The sequence below is a fragment of the Ciconia boyciana genome, chromosome 10, assembly GCF_034638445.1.
Source record: "Ciconia boyciana chromosome 10, ASM3463844v1, whole genome shotgun sequence".
NCBI lineage: Eukaryota > Metazoa > Chordata > Aves > Ciconiiformes > Ciconiidae > Ciconia > Ciconia boyciana.
In genome coordinates, this window is record NC_132943.1 from 30914448 (window position 1) to 30930142 (window position 15695).

Below are 15695 nucleotides of genomic sequence, written 5' to 3' on the forward strand. Positions count from 1 at the left end.
ACAGATATCTAACACCCCAAGACTATTATGAAAACCTTCTCCCCACAGGAGAGCTTGACGTTTTCTGTTTTAATTAAAATAATAATAATAATCATCATCATCTTTTAAAAAAATCCCATTTAAATGATCTGTATAAAAACAGGAAGAATAATCTTAGCATACCTGAGCTATACAGTTGAAATCTCAAATTAGTTTAAAACCTTTCCCTTGATGCACTCTCTCCCACTGCCATTATACACTAACTATTCTCTTAGTGCTGGACAGAAGTTGTCTCCTGTTTAACCCCCCAAAGCTGAGCAGGGTTAGCCCACATCTTCCTCAGCACTCTCTCATTGCAAGTGTGCCTGTACAAGCACTGTTTGCAAGAGCTGCGAGGCCTGTGGACAGCATCACTCCCAGAGCTCCTGGCACAGCGCTCAGGAGATGTGTAATGCTTTTGGTTTACAGTCTATATTTATTTCACCCACACACATTTTTAGTTTGCTCCGAAGATGCTATGAATGGCTCCGCAGCTGGGAGTGTCTAACGTAGGTGTGTACAGTGCTCTGCTCGCCCAAACCTACGTGTGGTGGTGGACACTTGCCAGCTTCATCTGCACAGCTAACAAGTGCACGATTGATCTGCTGACAGTGCTGATGAAGGCAGAGAAGCTAGAGTTACTCTTCAGGGTCATTAAAAAACTTTTTCAAAAACCAGTTTAAATATTTTCTATACGTTCATCTATCACTGACTTCTGGTGGTTTTCCGTCCTTTGTTTTGCAATAAGTTTTCACCAAGTTTTCTCTGCTTTCCCATAGCATTGAGGAGCAGCAGCATCTGCACCTGCATTCAAAGGAAGAACATTGCTAAGTGTAATTCACTGTGGCTCAGTTAGCATCATCCATTTTGCCTTATTCACTGCAATCATATCCTCAGAGAATAGAAATGGAGGAAAACAGAACAGCAGTTAGAATATAACCAATTTGTACTTGCTGCAGTTTAGATGTCTACCTTTCAGGAGTTGATGTTGGTGTGAATGTGGGTATTTTCTCCACCCTTGGGGGTTATTTTGTCTGGGTTTTTTGTTGGGGGGGTGGTTTGGGGTTTTCTTTTGTGTGTGTGTGTGTGTGTTATTTTGTTTTTGTTTTTTTAAACAGTAAAACCTCCCATGTCAAAGGGACATATATATAAAAACTGTACTTGGGTTTTATAACATTTGTACTAATTCACTGGGGTTTAAAGTTCTATTTCTGCATCCCACATCACTAAGTTTAGAGTGAGTTAATGCTTTAATGGGAGAAACTGAACTACAACCAAGCAACAATGATCTTAGTGGCTCCATATAGATGGTCCAGCTGCCTAGAGCACATATCAGCCACATATTCCTTTAGATACACGTATCTAGTTTGTGAACAGATTGACAGACACGGCTCTGAACCATCACTCAAAGATAAATGGAAATCTTTTGATTTAGCATAGGAAAACACATCACTTTCACTGGTACAGCTCCAACACTCATATTTCCTGTGCAAGTGTTACAAAAGTGAGAAGTGCTTTTATACAGGATGCAAGGATACCTGACCCTTCCTCAAATTATATATAGTTTTGAAGTCAATATGAATGTCTGGAACAAGGAATTTTTTGCTAGTCTAAGAAAATATTTACAGGCCTGCAAGCAGTTTCTAAATGAGCCTCATGCACCAGTCTAAAGGAAGGTAAAAATCCAGGCCAAAGTCAAAAGCTGTCTAATGTCATCCACAGATACTTCAGAAACTTTTAGGAAATAACTAACCTAATGCCAAGAAACATATATGCAATATTTTGTAGGATCAAACTTTAAAATAAACACATAAAACTGTAGTGCTGAAACACTGAATTCACCTCACAGGAACCCTCAAAGGAATTTAAAAGAACTGGATCACAAACTCCTATTCAGTCTCAATGCAACTTGGTATTGGATGTCTTAGAAAAATAAGTCCTTCCTCAGACCTCTCAGAAAACATCAAATCTCTCTTTCTGCTCTAAAACAAGGAAAAAAAGCTAAAGCACAAGGAAAAAAAGCTAAGTCAATAGAAAGTCTTCACACTTCCATCTTTCAATATCTTTCCTTGCCCTTAGAGACTGAATTTCTAACTTCTCCCCTTTAGACATATCTGTATAGCAAATGTTCTTCCATTAATCAATTTTGTATGGAAGTATACTATGCAAATTAACTGAAATAAGGTAAAACTCATATAAGTTAGATTTTAAGACTAATGAATACATTTATTTCTTTCAAATTATCAAATGTGTTACAGAATAAATATCTTAGTATCCCAAAATAAAACATGATAATCAAAACAGACTTCTGAGAAAGAAATGTATGGACTGTCTACATAAATCTGATGACGTTCAGTATTTAGAAAGATCCATACCTATTCGGATACTGAAAGCACAGAAGCTAAAAAAAAAATAAAATTCTGCAGATTTCTAAAAGCTTAAAAGGCATTAAAAGTCAGATTTCCTACCACAAGTTCAGTCCTAATGAGAACTGCAACAAGTGAAAGTCTCTGTCACACACAAAAATAGACACAACACTCAGTCTCTCAACTCCAATGCTTAGGTATTAGTGTCCATAGCAACACAGCACTGCTCATTTTATTTATTAAATACAAAACAGCAAAAATAATAATAATGAATGGCATACATCAACAACAGCTATTTCAATACATAAGGAAGGAACATTCCCAAACCTATCATGGAAAGAAAACAAAACTGCAATGCGACTGGGAAGAGTAACACCACAAAAACTTCAAGCTAAAATGAAAAGACACAAAGAAAGACTCAGTACAGGTATACAGAAGTAGTTACGGATTGAGGAAGTCTACTCTTTATATTTCATATAAGTCTCCTTATAACATTTTCAGGAATTCCCCTCACCCTGATCTGCCCTATTAACAACAGTAAGCTTTATTGGTTATGTAACCAACACAAATATAAATACACTTTTGGTATCAACTTGAATCTCTGTTTGCTTAAAGGCCTTTCAATAGTACAATTACATTCATGGGAATCTTCATCAAGATTTTAGTGAATATACTGTCATCATCTCCTGTTTGGACAGCAACAATAGGAGTTGTTTGGACTTGAAAGCAACAGCTTTGAAAAAACCTGCAATTGTTGTATAATCAGGAGTAACATGACCAGGAGCGCTACACTGATGTGATGCTTTCCTGTCTGCGTTGGTTCCCCTGGATGCTCTATGAACCCTTTGTTTTTCAAGCACATGGTTTCTGTTAGCCAGAAAGCCAAAAGATCACCTCAGATCTCTGCAACTTCAAAACTGCCTCGACAGCTCAGTTCTTCAGAAATAACGGAGACATCTATAGCCAGGATGATGCGTCAGGACCTAGATGCCCAGTTATGAACTTCAGTCAGAATTACAGAGTTAGTCCCAGATTCACAATTCAAACACCTGAGGCACTTACCTGAATTTGCCATTCACTTTATTAATAAAAAGGACATAAACCTTTCTTTGTAAGGAAAACAAATTTAAAACCCTGATCCCCAGTATCCATCCACATGCGGAGATTTTTTCTGATACAGTGGAGGGAAAGAGACAAACTATAGCTTATACCAAGTACAGCTCCTAACCTTTTTTATACTCCCAATAGAAGATACTCCAACAGCACAGCTGTGAAAGCAATAAAAAGAAATCAAATCACATAAAGAACAATCATTTAGTGCATATATACACAGATAAGCACAGACAGTCCTGAGTTCAAGCTTTGACTGCAGCACCTGCAAGCCAGAGCTGACCCAGCAGCTGGGCCAGCATGGTGCTGCCCCACAGCTTTTGCTCCCTGGCTTGGGGGGAACATGGCTATCTCTGCCCACAGCCTGCTCTGCACCAGCCTCTGCAGGAGCCGCCTGACATCTGACTGACATAATTCCAGCTGTTTTAAACGCTTTGTCTAAAAGTAATTCAAGTGTTCTTAGAAACAACTTATCACATTGTTAAAAACCAAATGTTTTATTTACCTACAGCTCCTAAGATTGTGCCAGATTGAAATATCATTAGTGTTTTACCTGCAGATAGTGTCCTCTCTGAAGATGCGCTGTATGCTATATCATAAAGAAGGGAGCCAGAAATCAATGTTAAGTAATGTATTGGACTTTCAGGATCACAATATTTTCCAGATAAAGAAAAAAATTTTACCGAAAAAGGCTCAAAAAGGAACAATGATTAATGACCAACTCTGAAGAGCCAACATCTTTTAATCGTCTGTCTGGACTTTCAGTCTCCTCTGAGGAGGCCGAGTTCCATCGTGCTGAGCTGTGGATGCAACTCGGGTAAGACTGCAAAGCAGCTGGGCTAACAGGGGGGCTATTCTAAGTCTATGTCAAATGCCAAGAACCTAAAGCTTTATTTCTAAATTGTATCAGTTCCAAAATCAAGGGGGTAAAATGTATTGGACAAAACCATGATACAGGATCAGATTTTTGTCAGCAAGCTTAGCACATAGGACAGAAACAAGTGAGGCTTATTGAAAATGTCTAATTAAGAAGCAAGAAAAATCATGAAAGGTTTTCCATGATCTAAACACTATTCTGCACAGATGGGCTTAATAGTACTGAACAGCCAATAACAGACCCAATATTTATGAGCAATCTTCTGTTTTGCACTTAACAGTTCCAGTCCCAAGTCTGCCTCTTACTATGTCAGTAGTCTGCAGACAAAGACCCTTCTCACCATTACTGTACTGGGGACAGACAAAACCGGTGACGGGGTGGGGGGTGGGAATTTATTAGTAGGAGCTGGCAGCACCTAGCAGTGCTTTAAAACTGAACTTTGCAGAGTTCTTGTCCCTTTAAATCTTAACTCCAGTCATTTCAACATCGTTAAAGAAAACAAGAGTAGAGTCATGCTAAAAATCAAATATGAGGAACGTGACTAGGGTAACATGGCAGGAGAAAGAGGATTATGAGGAGCAGCATTCTCAGCGAGCCTAGCAGCTCCAGCCTGCCCAGGGAGATACAGCTGTAGCATTTTGAAGTTAATGCTCTCTGTCAGGAGCTGCAGCAGTGGAGAAGCCTGCGCACAGCCATTTCTGCCACTCCTGCTCACTGCAAGAAGCCTTTAGCATAACAAGACAGGGAGAGGGGGATATCAACAAAGCCGATGTGAAAATAAACGTTGTTTGAAAAAGCACAGGGACATAAACAAGTACAACATTCACAAAACATAAATAGTGTTTTAATTTTGCTTGGTAATGACTACGATGTACAGTATCTTGGCTAATCCAGTCAGTATACTTTGTTGAGGAGAGTTACCTAACCACATTTGGAAGTCTTCAAAGGAGAAATGTTTCCATGGTGGTGTAGTCTTAACTCACTCTGAAGTGTTAAGATTTATAGCATCCAGCCTTAAAATTTGTGGGGTGGGTGGAATAGTTATTAGAAGCCTATAACTACTACTACATCAGAAAGCCTGTCAATCTAGAATGTCCCCAAAAAGCGTACCGATATATCAATCTGCCTTCCAGACAGCTCCTACCTATTTCTCAAATTATCTAGGTTGTTAAATAGCAGTGTAGGATTTTTTAGAATAATGTCGATGCTGTATACATTGTATACATGTATTACATTGCATATTGCTGTATCTGAATAAAGACATAAAAAGTACAGCATCCTTGTCTGTTCTCCATTTTGCCTTGAGATGAGGCAAAACAATTCCTTATCTACTACCTTTTTTATTTACAGTCCAATTTCCACCAATGCATTCTGAAAGAGTCCCGTTCCTATGAGCCTTATCTACTTTTGCCTTGCATCTATAAGGCATTCACAATAAAGCCCCAATGTGCACTGTCACAACAGATATATGCTAATTATAACATTGAATTTATTATACAACAATATGAAAGTCAGACAATACTCAGTATTCCCAGTAAATGGAAAAAATGTATTTACTATATTTGTATTACCCAAAGATATTTGCAGATCTTTCAACTCTTAGAAGTGCATAAAACATACTAAATATAAGCAATATATTTTAATACCTAATTTCCAGCAGAGATGCAAAGTAGTGCCTCAAGAACTGCACACGATACAAGCACTGGCAAAAATCACTGATTATATTTTAGAAAACGGATGTTTCATTTCTTAATTCTACACCTTAAACTTGAATAAAATATTTGCTGTGTAGTACTAGAAGTATGCAGGACACTTCAAAGATGAAAAAGATGCAGATCAGACAATTATATCAAACGAATAAGCTAAAAGTTACGTTCACATCTGCTTGAAGAATTGAGATCTCTAAGGACTCTAAAGTAAAATATTTTTATCTCTCTGCAGTGAAGCGCAGTTACAGCTCTAGCGCTTCACAAACGCACTATTGCAATGTCAAGATAAAGATAAAATCCCACCTTGCATCCAAAAAGCTCTTTTTTAGATTCCAACAGATTTTTAAAAGAACTTTGCAAAGGTCCTTGTTCTCGGACCTCCAGGTCATAACACAGTACTAATTCCTGCTGGCACAGCTCTGCAGTTACCTTGTACAGCTCTCCTATCAAGTACGCTCCAAACAGCAGTTTGACAAAGCAAGAGGGAATGTATTCATAAAGAAACAAGGAGGGTTTTTTGTAAAAATAGTATTTGAAATGTTTCTCCTTTTTCAAATAAACATGTTTGTTCTTATTTTATTTAACACAGTTTTTAGCATTTTGTGGGTTTGGTGTGTAACAGAAATTTTAAAATATTTCCAAACATTTCCAAAACATTTCAATCTCAGTGCAAGTAAAACACTCCAATTTCATCTTCCTGATTAAACGTTTCTGTAAGACAAAAAATTTACATGTACAGTTTTCTGTCTAAGTAGGCTTTGCTTTCACAGCTAACATTTCATATTCAGACTCCAATTGCACATCAAAGCTTTACTTTTAAATTCAGTAAAGATGCAAGTTTAATCTCAGGAGACTATGATGTCTTAGAAGTTAAAACATTAAGTGCTGCTACCAACAATCTTTAAGAGATTGTGCTTTTGCTATATCCATTTCTAATGAGAATCACTGAACTGAAGTTACTCAACAAGCATTACTAGTTATCTTGGGTGACTTGCAAAACCTTCCACTGATTCTACAGAAACTAAGGACTTCACTTGAATTTCTATATAACCTTGAATTTCTATATAACCTTCTATACTAATTGCTTTAATACTTTGTTTGCTCCCTGCGACAACTTTCACTTCTACTTTTTCTCCCCTGCATTAATCTACAATACTATCACCTTTCCCTCAGTTGCAATGACACAAGAAATAACCTTAATTAGCACGTTTCCAAAATGTTATCACTAAGTATTTGTAGCAATGTGTACCCTGTGTCACAAACCCCTCACAGTTAACTCATTTCCTGTAAGCAAATAAACAGAAAAAAAAAATCTTTTAAACGTGCATTAAATTTCAGACAGAAAGACAACTGAAGGTTCAAGAAAATACACATTTGTCAACAGCTGGCCAAAAATCCAAAATATTTCATCATTATGTCAGTATCTTAAAGAATTATTCCCAAGAAAAACCCATTTTTCATTTTTCCCCTCTACTAGCTGCTCCACATATAAACACTTTTAACAGAGATACATATTTAGAAATCTCCATGCACATTCATCTGTATCTCCTTCAGCAGTTCAGCATCTTCATTTTCTACAGTGCCCTAAAAAACCTTCCTGGGAGGCACAGTATTGTCCTCTTGCACCAAACACTTAGCTGTCTCAAAGTTAACTTTTTTTTTTAAGAGATGTTAAGGCCCTCAATTACTATCTTAGTATTTCCTTCCCTGCCTTATAATATAGTGAAGGTACATTAACGACATATAATGCCTTATCTCTTCACTGAAGGGAAGATGTGCCTGACTGACTCCCTATCATTTCAAGGGTACAAGTTTTAATCCTCATGTGGATCAGTCCCACCTCCATCTTTCAAGACAGATCTGCCACCTTGCAAAGGTTTGTAATTTCCCCTTTGCTATACATCCAAATTACCTGAAAAAAAATAAATAGTGCAAGTAAGGGAAAATGCTTATTTACAGAGCATTTTCTTAGATTAGGCAGATCAGAAATGAAAGACGAGCTCAAACACTGGCTACAAACTTAGCTGATCAGGTACTGCAAGCAGAACCCAGCTGAAGTAAATGCATTTCAATTATAAATTAATATCGGATGCTGCTCTCCGGAAAAAAGCAGTTCAAGATAACAACTGAGAATGAGCAGGGTTACAACTTTCCAAAATTAGCCTGACATGATCTAATTCCACTTCAGTGGGAGTTAGATTGGGCCATGTGCCCACAGCAACATGAGTCTAACTGCTGCCTCTCAAAAGCAACAGTTAAATGAAAACTGTCTATTACTACCCTAATTAACCTGACCCAGCCACATACAGTAATAATTACTTTGTTTTTTTTTTTTTTATGGTAGCTTTCCTCAAAGTTTCCACAGAATTCTGTGAATGCTTAAAGACAGACTTTTATATACTTATTGTATATATGCAGCAAGAAGGCTGGCAAAGAAAGGCCAGGATGATACACTGGAAAGATAAACCCGACTATCAGTGGTTTAGAATAAAGAAATACCAACTTCCTTCGTTGTGTGAGGCAGTTTCTTTATATCCAAATCTCAACGCTCTTATTTAATGTAAGATTCTAAATCCTCTAAAAATTGCAGCCACCATTTGTTGCTATGAGGAGAAAACCCTACATCATTTCAACAACAATATGTACCAGTAATGCTCAACTGTTGCTGCCAGGGATTTTTTCCATATATCATGCAAATACATCAGCTGTCATACAAAAATATATTCTTAAGACTCAGTTGCTGTAAGATTAATTTATTTGCCATGCCAGGAATGCAGCCTTGAGGAAAAAAAAAAATTAAAAATGGCTTTGTTGCTTTCATCTTGATGTTATTTTAACGTGAATGCTTCATTACAGCAATATATCTATGACCAAGGAGGGAGATCATTTACCTCTTTAGCTACTTAAATTCTATTTAAATTGCCATTATGAATGATTGTAGAACTAATGAATTTGTCTTCAAAACAGTCTCAGAATTTAGGAAGCATTTTGTAGACATAAGAGGCAGATATTTAACAAGTCTCAAAATAACTATTTGACAAAGCCAACAGAGTAAACACACATCCCAAAACATTTACCCAGGAAGCCATAGTTGGCCCTTTTTAGGTTGTGTTAAGGGGTATATACACACACTGGCTGAAGTTAAGATGGATTTTTTTTTTTTGTCAATTTCCTGTGAAAATAGAAGATGGAAGAATAATGAGTCTATCCATGAGTGCTTTAGCGAAGCGTAAGAAAGCATATTTTTCCCCAAAAGTGCAAGCTTCGGTTGAGGATGAGAGGTTGGTTTTGAACTTCTGCATTTCAGTAGCTCCAAACTCCACAGGAAAAATCTTCAGATCTGAAATAAACAACATTCTCCAACCTCTACTTCTCCCGGCATCAGGAAACAGCTATCTGAATCTTTGCATTTTTAATACCTCCAGACTGTGGGCTCTAGACTACACCCCATCCTACAGCATTTGCAAAATTCTAGCTGGAGGGACTAGCAACCAACAACTACTCAAATCTGCCTGGATTATCTTTAAGATAAAAAAGAAGCATATTTTGACTACTGAGATGTATGATTGTTTTAAATTACCAGCTGCACATTAAGAAGCAGTAAGGATTACATTTAAGGCTTCAAGAACCTGTTTGTCCTTAATCTTATTTTTCATTTTCATAAAAGTTTTGTTACAAGATAGGATGGATTTCTTATATTTATGCCCTGACCAAATATGAACTAAAAAAAAAAAAAGTGTTCCATTTCTACACAGATATAATTGCAAGATAAACATGTTTTGACATCGTAAAATACAACAACAACATAAAAATTAAGTGTAATATTTAAGAGAAGAATTGTTATATTTTATGGCAAAAATAATTTATCTCTAACACATATTAAGATCTTAATTAACTTACTTTTAGACTTCTTGAATCATTTATAGTCTAGCTACATCTTTCACTACACCACTGTTAATTGTCCTACAAAAAATTGCAACCAAAAGATCGTGTAAAGTAATTTTTTATTCCTCCATTATTTTTCTGGATGGATTTAGCTCAAGAGCCTAACAGTATTCTGCTGTTTTCACAGCAGAATACAGCTGTTTCAGCTGAATCCACAGCTGTTTCATATAGCTGCAAGGAAACATTTTTAAAAGAACACCTACAATTTTCCTTAATAATGAAGTTTTAAATTGATTAGGTTCATCAGTAGTGTTTTCAGGTTCTGTTAGTTTTTAAACTATGGCTGAATTTCCACTTGTTATTCCAGGAACTTTTTATTCTGTGTGATTTTACTGGAAATCAGCAGAAAAACATTTACACATACTTAGTTAACTGTTGGCTGGATTCATCAGGCTTCACATAGCTAACCATACACTAGTCACACCTGCTTTGAAATTTACAGGATCATAAATACAGTTCTAGGAGGCCACATACCTTACTTTCTGTCATTCAAGAACTATTCAATGTACAACATTTTTAATGCCTTATCAAAAATATAGATGAAATAGTGCTCTGGGCTATACTGGTCATGGGCTATACTAAAATAACCTTCTGCAGAAGGTTTCCCATATGACTGTGACCTGTTCAATTTAATAATATAAAAGGTATGGTAATATAGATTGCCACAGCCTGGGCAGCTAAGCTTACTAATGTCCTTAAAGCATTCTGACAACTTTAACAGAAAGGCTGGAACAGTGCCCAAGTAAGGTATCTACTAGGTAATTCAAAGCTTCCCAGCAATTCCATAAAAATTGAACTTTGCCAAAGCGAGCAAGTCCTCAATGTTGAGGTGGCAAAACTAAATCTTACAGCACCAAAATGGGTTCTAGAAGGAGTCAAGAGGGCTGGGAAAGGGACTGTGGAGACTCCAGTGCCTGGATCAGGGGTCAGTAAAGTTGCAGGGGTCTATGTGCCGCAGACTCCCTCTTTTTTCACCCTTCCAGCTTCCTAGAACATCCTTTACCTCCACAGTGCTGCAGATGTACAGGATTTACACTGCCAGGAGCAGACCAATCTCTGTTGGATGCAGCAGTAGTAGAGCTTTACAAATAAAACACCAGAGTGGCAAATGAGGCCATCCTTGCTGCTGGAATGGCCAGTCTCCATCTCTTAACCTAGTCAAAGCAGACAGACAACTGTGCTAGGCAGCAACCTACTTTGCTTATGCCTAAAGCCAAATTTGCGTATTATGAAAATGGAAGGCAACACAATAACACAAAACAGTTTGAGTCAGTAGAAATATACGCTGCAGCACTCAATTACAGCTGGGTAAATTAAGGACTGTGTTACAAATTTAATTCCCCACCACCACCACTTTGCAAGTCAAGCTAGATCTTTCAGTATTAAAAATTCCACTTAAAAATTATTTGAAGATCTTATCACCCAACAACTGAATTAATTCAGCTTGTAATTTCTACCCTTGGAGAAGCATGAGCACAAAGTCATTTTGTAGGAACCTTGTCTTCCTATTTTGGGGGGACAGAACGGGACAAGGAATTATCTTTACACATTTCTTCCCTCCTGTCTAAATCCCCTGCACAGCATTAAGTCAGTCACATTTGGGGAGCCCAATCAGATGACTATTACCAGAATCAAGTAGAGTCCGTTCTGCATTGCACAGTCCTGACCTCAGACACTGATTCCAAATGGTGATTGTTTACTGGTTCTACAAATAGTATTATCAGCCAAAAGGCACCATGTCTTATCAACTCTCTTTACCCATTTATATCGTACACACTTTTCCACTAAAAGGTTGCCTTTTTTTTTTTAGCATGCCAAGCCCTCATTTTGACCAAAATTGCTTACAAAGACTCCATCCTACAGCTACTTTTGAAAGCATCAGTATCTTCACTATCTTAAAGTTTAAGTTAATTCAAATAATGTCATCCCTAAACACAAACTATTCTTTTTGCTTTCTATAGCTGTAAATACTATCCTGTTAAAGACACCTTCATTTCACGAAACACTTTTCATTGATAAAGAACTCTCAACATACAGAAACAGTTGTACCTCCATTTACACACCTGTCTCTATTCAATTTCTCTTTCACAGTTCTTATTTAGAAAAGGCTATCCAAATGTTTAGATTAGGCCACTAACTCAGCTTCTTTACAGGTTCTTAATTCGTGGAACACAGCATAACACTGTGTCTGCTAGTCATGATCTTGCTTCTGTAATAGGAGGTTAAGGGGTCTGATCCCTTGATTTGGATCCATATGCTATGTTGATTTTATAATAAATAACAGATAATCTAATCTGGAAGAAAACTACCTTGCTCTAACTGGTACTCTTTGAACGTTATGCCAAAGTTAATCTCTACCAGAGATATGCAAAAGAAAGAAGTCAGATTTCAAAGCACTGTAAGACTGCTGGAGAGAATCTCAACAGCCTGATGTAAGAGTGGTTCTACCGCTCAAAGCTATCTGTGAACCATGACTGAATAGATGGCCCAGACTTTTCAAAGGTACCATAATGTTAGTGAACTTACTGGTCTGTTTTTAACAGAAGTCTGAATCCTTCTGAATATCCTCACAGGCTTCTGAAGTTGGACATCCAAATACCAAAGCACCCACGGTTAGAGACCATTTTGGAAAATGTAAATCTGCATTCAGCAGTTGCCTATACAAACAATTCTCTTGTAAGCATTTAACTCGTTCTTTGCAGAGCACTGTGGAACGTATAAATGGGATAAACTTCATATGGAAAAGCTCTGTTCTGATCGCCGTTTCGGTTGCATATAAGCAGAAAGGTCACAGGTTTTGCGTTTTACAGTACCATGAAAGAAGGATCTTTCTCTAAATTATTTAAACCATGAAATGACAGAGATGGATACATCTGACTTACTGTAAGGGGTTGTATCAGTAGGGTCAGGAGGTGGAAAATTTTCTGTGAAGTTGACATTACACAAGTCTGTACTACAGCAGCAGAAGCGATATGTTCCATTCTGAATCAAGGAAGGGGTGGTTGTAACGATACACTCCTCAAAGTGACACTCTTGTGGGTCTCCTATATGAGACCAGCAACCTGTAAAAAGAGGTGAATTAAAGAATTCTTTTTAAAGGAGGCATAAAATTAATTCCATTGCATGGACAATTAAACACACCTATAGAAATCCATACATTACCTAATTAAATGTTACATAGTGGGGTGAAAACAGTTATCATAATTCGCTTGTCTGACTTCACTACCACCTTTTAAACCAAAAATTGAAGAATTTACCACAGCCAAGGTGAAGGAACATGGGCAGCAATGAAGGCCAACATCAGAGGTGTCCAGCTGTCAAGCTCAATAAGACAAAACCCCAACTCTTGGGCTTTCTAAGCAGAAGTATGCCATTCCCCATGTCTCTGAGACCACAGACAACATTACCACCCTTTGGCCCACAGTCTAGATGAAATCGTGATCTAGTCTCCTCCTTCTAAGGCCACAAGACTGCATCTATAGTTTGGTGCTTCTTGCATAATTTCTAAAAATTCTGTCCTTACTCATTGTCAACATCACTGGACTCTTCTACAGGATCACAACTTATTTCTTGGTTAATGCAGGCCCTTTCTCCCTGCAGCAACTGTTCTTTCCCAGGTATGGTCAATGGCAGTTAAATTGTCATTTATGCACAAATGCCTGCAAGGGAAAGAGGCAGCGTAGGAGCAGAGGTGAGCAGTCAGACTGCTTCTTTCAGCAGATTACCAGATCAAACATGAAACAACAACCTTGAGTACAACTCCACAGGATGTTTGTAAATACCAGTTTTTGTTCAGCCTTATACTACGTTAACCTGTATCCAAGTAACCAAGAGTAGAGTCCCTGAGAACGGTAATCAAAACACATCTCCAGCAACTGTAAGACCATTCACCCCTCCCTACCATCACTCTCCCTGCAGAATAGCAGCGAATTGACAGTTAGTGATATGTGACAGTTTTGTGCTATAGCTGCAGTTTTCTTTGTAAGCAAACATCCAATCAGTATGAATATACATTTTTACTTAATGAGATGCTTATTTTTAAATTTATCATTACAGCAATACATATACTGAGATATATTCAAGAACACCATCTTCCTCTGGACGTCCTAAATAACAAACAATTTGAGTCTTTTTTCCTTCAACTGTGCATTGATCTCTTTGGTCTCTTTTAGAAGTCATTTATTTCAAACAAACTTTCTGTTCATATTTAAAATTGCTAAATGGGAAATTTAAAATTATGCATTTGTACAATGCACAAACAAAATGTCTAGCTTTGCAGCTGTTACACTGAAACGTTACATACCTTGTTTTACAAGATGTATGTCTCCTTCTCGTGTTTTTTCCCAAAGTCCATAGCAGGTACTACCTTTCATGCACAAAATTGTGCCATTCTCCTGCGAGATTCGGCTCTCACTGATTCCATGGTCCTGCTGATATGGGTCCTTAAATGCACACAGCCGTTCCTCACTCTGCGCAGCTTTAGACAAAGAAAGGAAAATATTTTTTGTCAGTGATTTTATGCATAAAATATTAACTTTAATAAAAGGATGATTAAGGTCTTCTGGAAACCTATATTTAAAACCATCCTGAATTATATGTATCTGTTCTTTAAACTGTACTCCAACAGTCAGAAATAAAAAGGAGGTCTATCCCGAAGTTACTTTCATAAAGAGGACAAAATAACCTCAGCGGATGTTTCAGAATGAATGTGCAAATGTTTGAAGTTCACAGGTGCAGAATAAAAATTTCATTGCATAGTCTCCATTTGTCCTCAAGCATAAGTTACGCAACTGTTAGCTGGTTTCTTCAGCAATTGCATGCGTTACTTAATTGTTTCCAGATCCTAAACCAAGATGATCTTTTACAGACTGCCATCCAACCCAGTGCCTACCTAATTCAGAGGGGTTTTTTCCACTCTCTTTCTAGTGACCTATCTCTTTTTTCTACATGTTATCCAGCTGTTGCACTGACATTTACTTCTTTTTGCTGAGCAACCTATCAGTTTGGGCTCTTTCACACAACTTCATTAATGACCACCAACAGAAATACTAAGGGCAGAGTAAAACCCATATGATTAACTAGCAGTTCTGGGAAACACTGCCTGTAAACAGGAGCAACACTGCGTGTAAAGCCTCCTTGTGGAATGTCCAGCAGGAACATTATAAAACGTACAAAGATAGCACAAAAATAAATACCCACAATCACTTGAAAAATCTTTGGGGTTTTTTATTATGACAAAAAACCAAAACCACCCACAAAAAGCATACTGATTTTTACAAGAACATTTAATCAACAAACTTCAAAAATTTAGTATCTTAAGAATTCATGTGTTTTACCCATATGATTACTGCTTTTTTGTTTATGTCACTTCAATGAAAGGACTCAACCATGCTGATATGCCTTGTCATCTTTTCTTTAGGAAGAGAAGAGTAAACACATTTAAACAATAAATTCTTCAGAAAGGCATCAAGTCCAAGATAAATAGATCATACGTTTGTGGTGAATACGATATTTAGAATATTTTCATTCTTTCCTTGAATGATTTTATAAAATGCATGGAAAGCTAGGTGTGTAATTACAAGGCACTTAAGTATTATTCAGTAGTACAGCTCAGCAAACATCCAATCGCAGTAATAATTTGTACTACGTATCTCAACAACTAGATTTCAT

At 37.2% G+C, this 15695-nt stretch overlaps 1 protein-coding gene across 3 annotated transcripts in view; it reads right to left on the bottom strand.

Moving 5' to 3' along the window:
- The window catches only part of BMPR2 (bone morphogenetic protein receptor type 2), a 111279-nt gene that overhangs the window by 39798 nt on the left and 55786 nt on the right, over positions 1 to 15695 (bottom strand). For all 3 annotated transcript variants that reach the window (XM_072875507.1, XM_072875506.1, XM_072875508.1), the window contains exons 2-3: positions 14329 to 14502; positions 12908 to 13087 (exon numbers count right to left, since the gene is read on the bottom strand). In XM_072875507.1, the coding sequence (XP_072731608.1) occupies positions 12908 to 13087; positions 14329 to 14502 (354 nt within the window). The remainder of the gene's footprint in view (positions 1 to 12907; positions 13088 to 14328; positions 14503 to 15695) is intronic.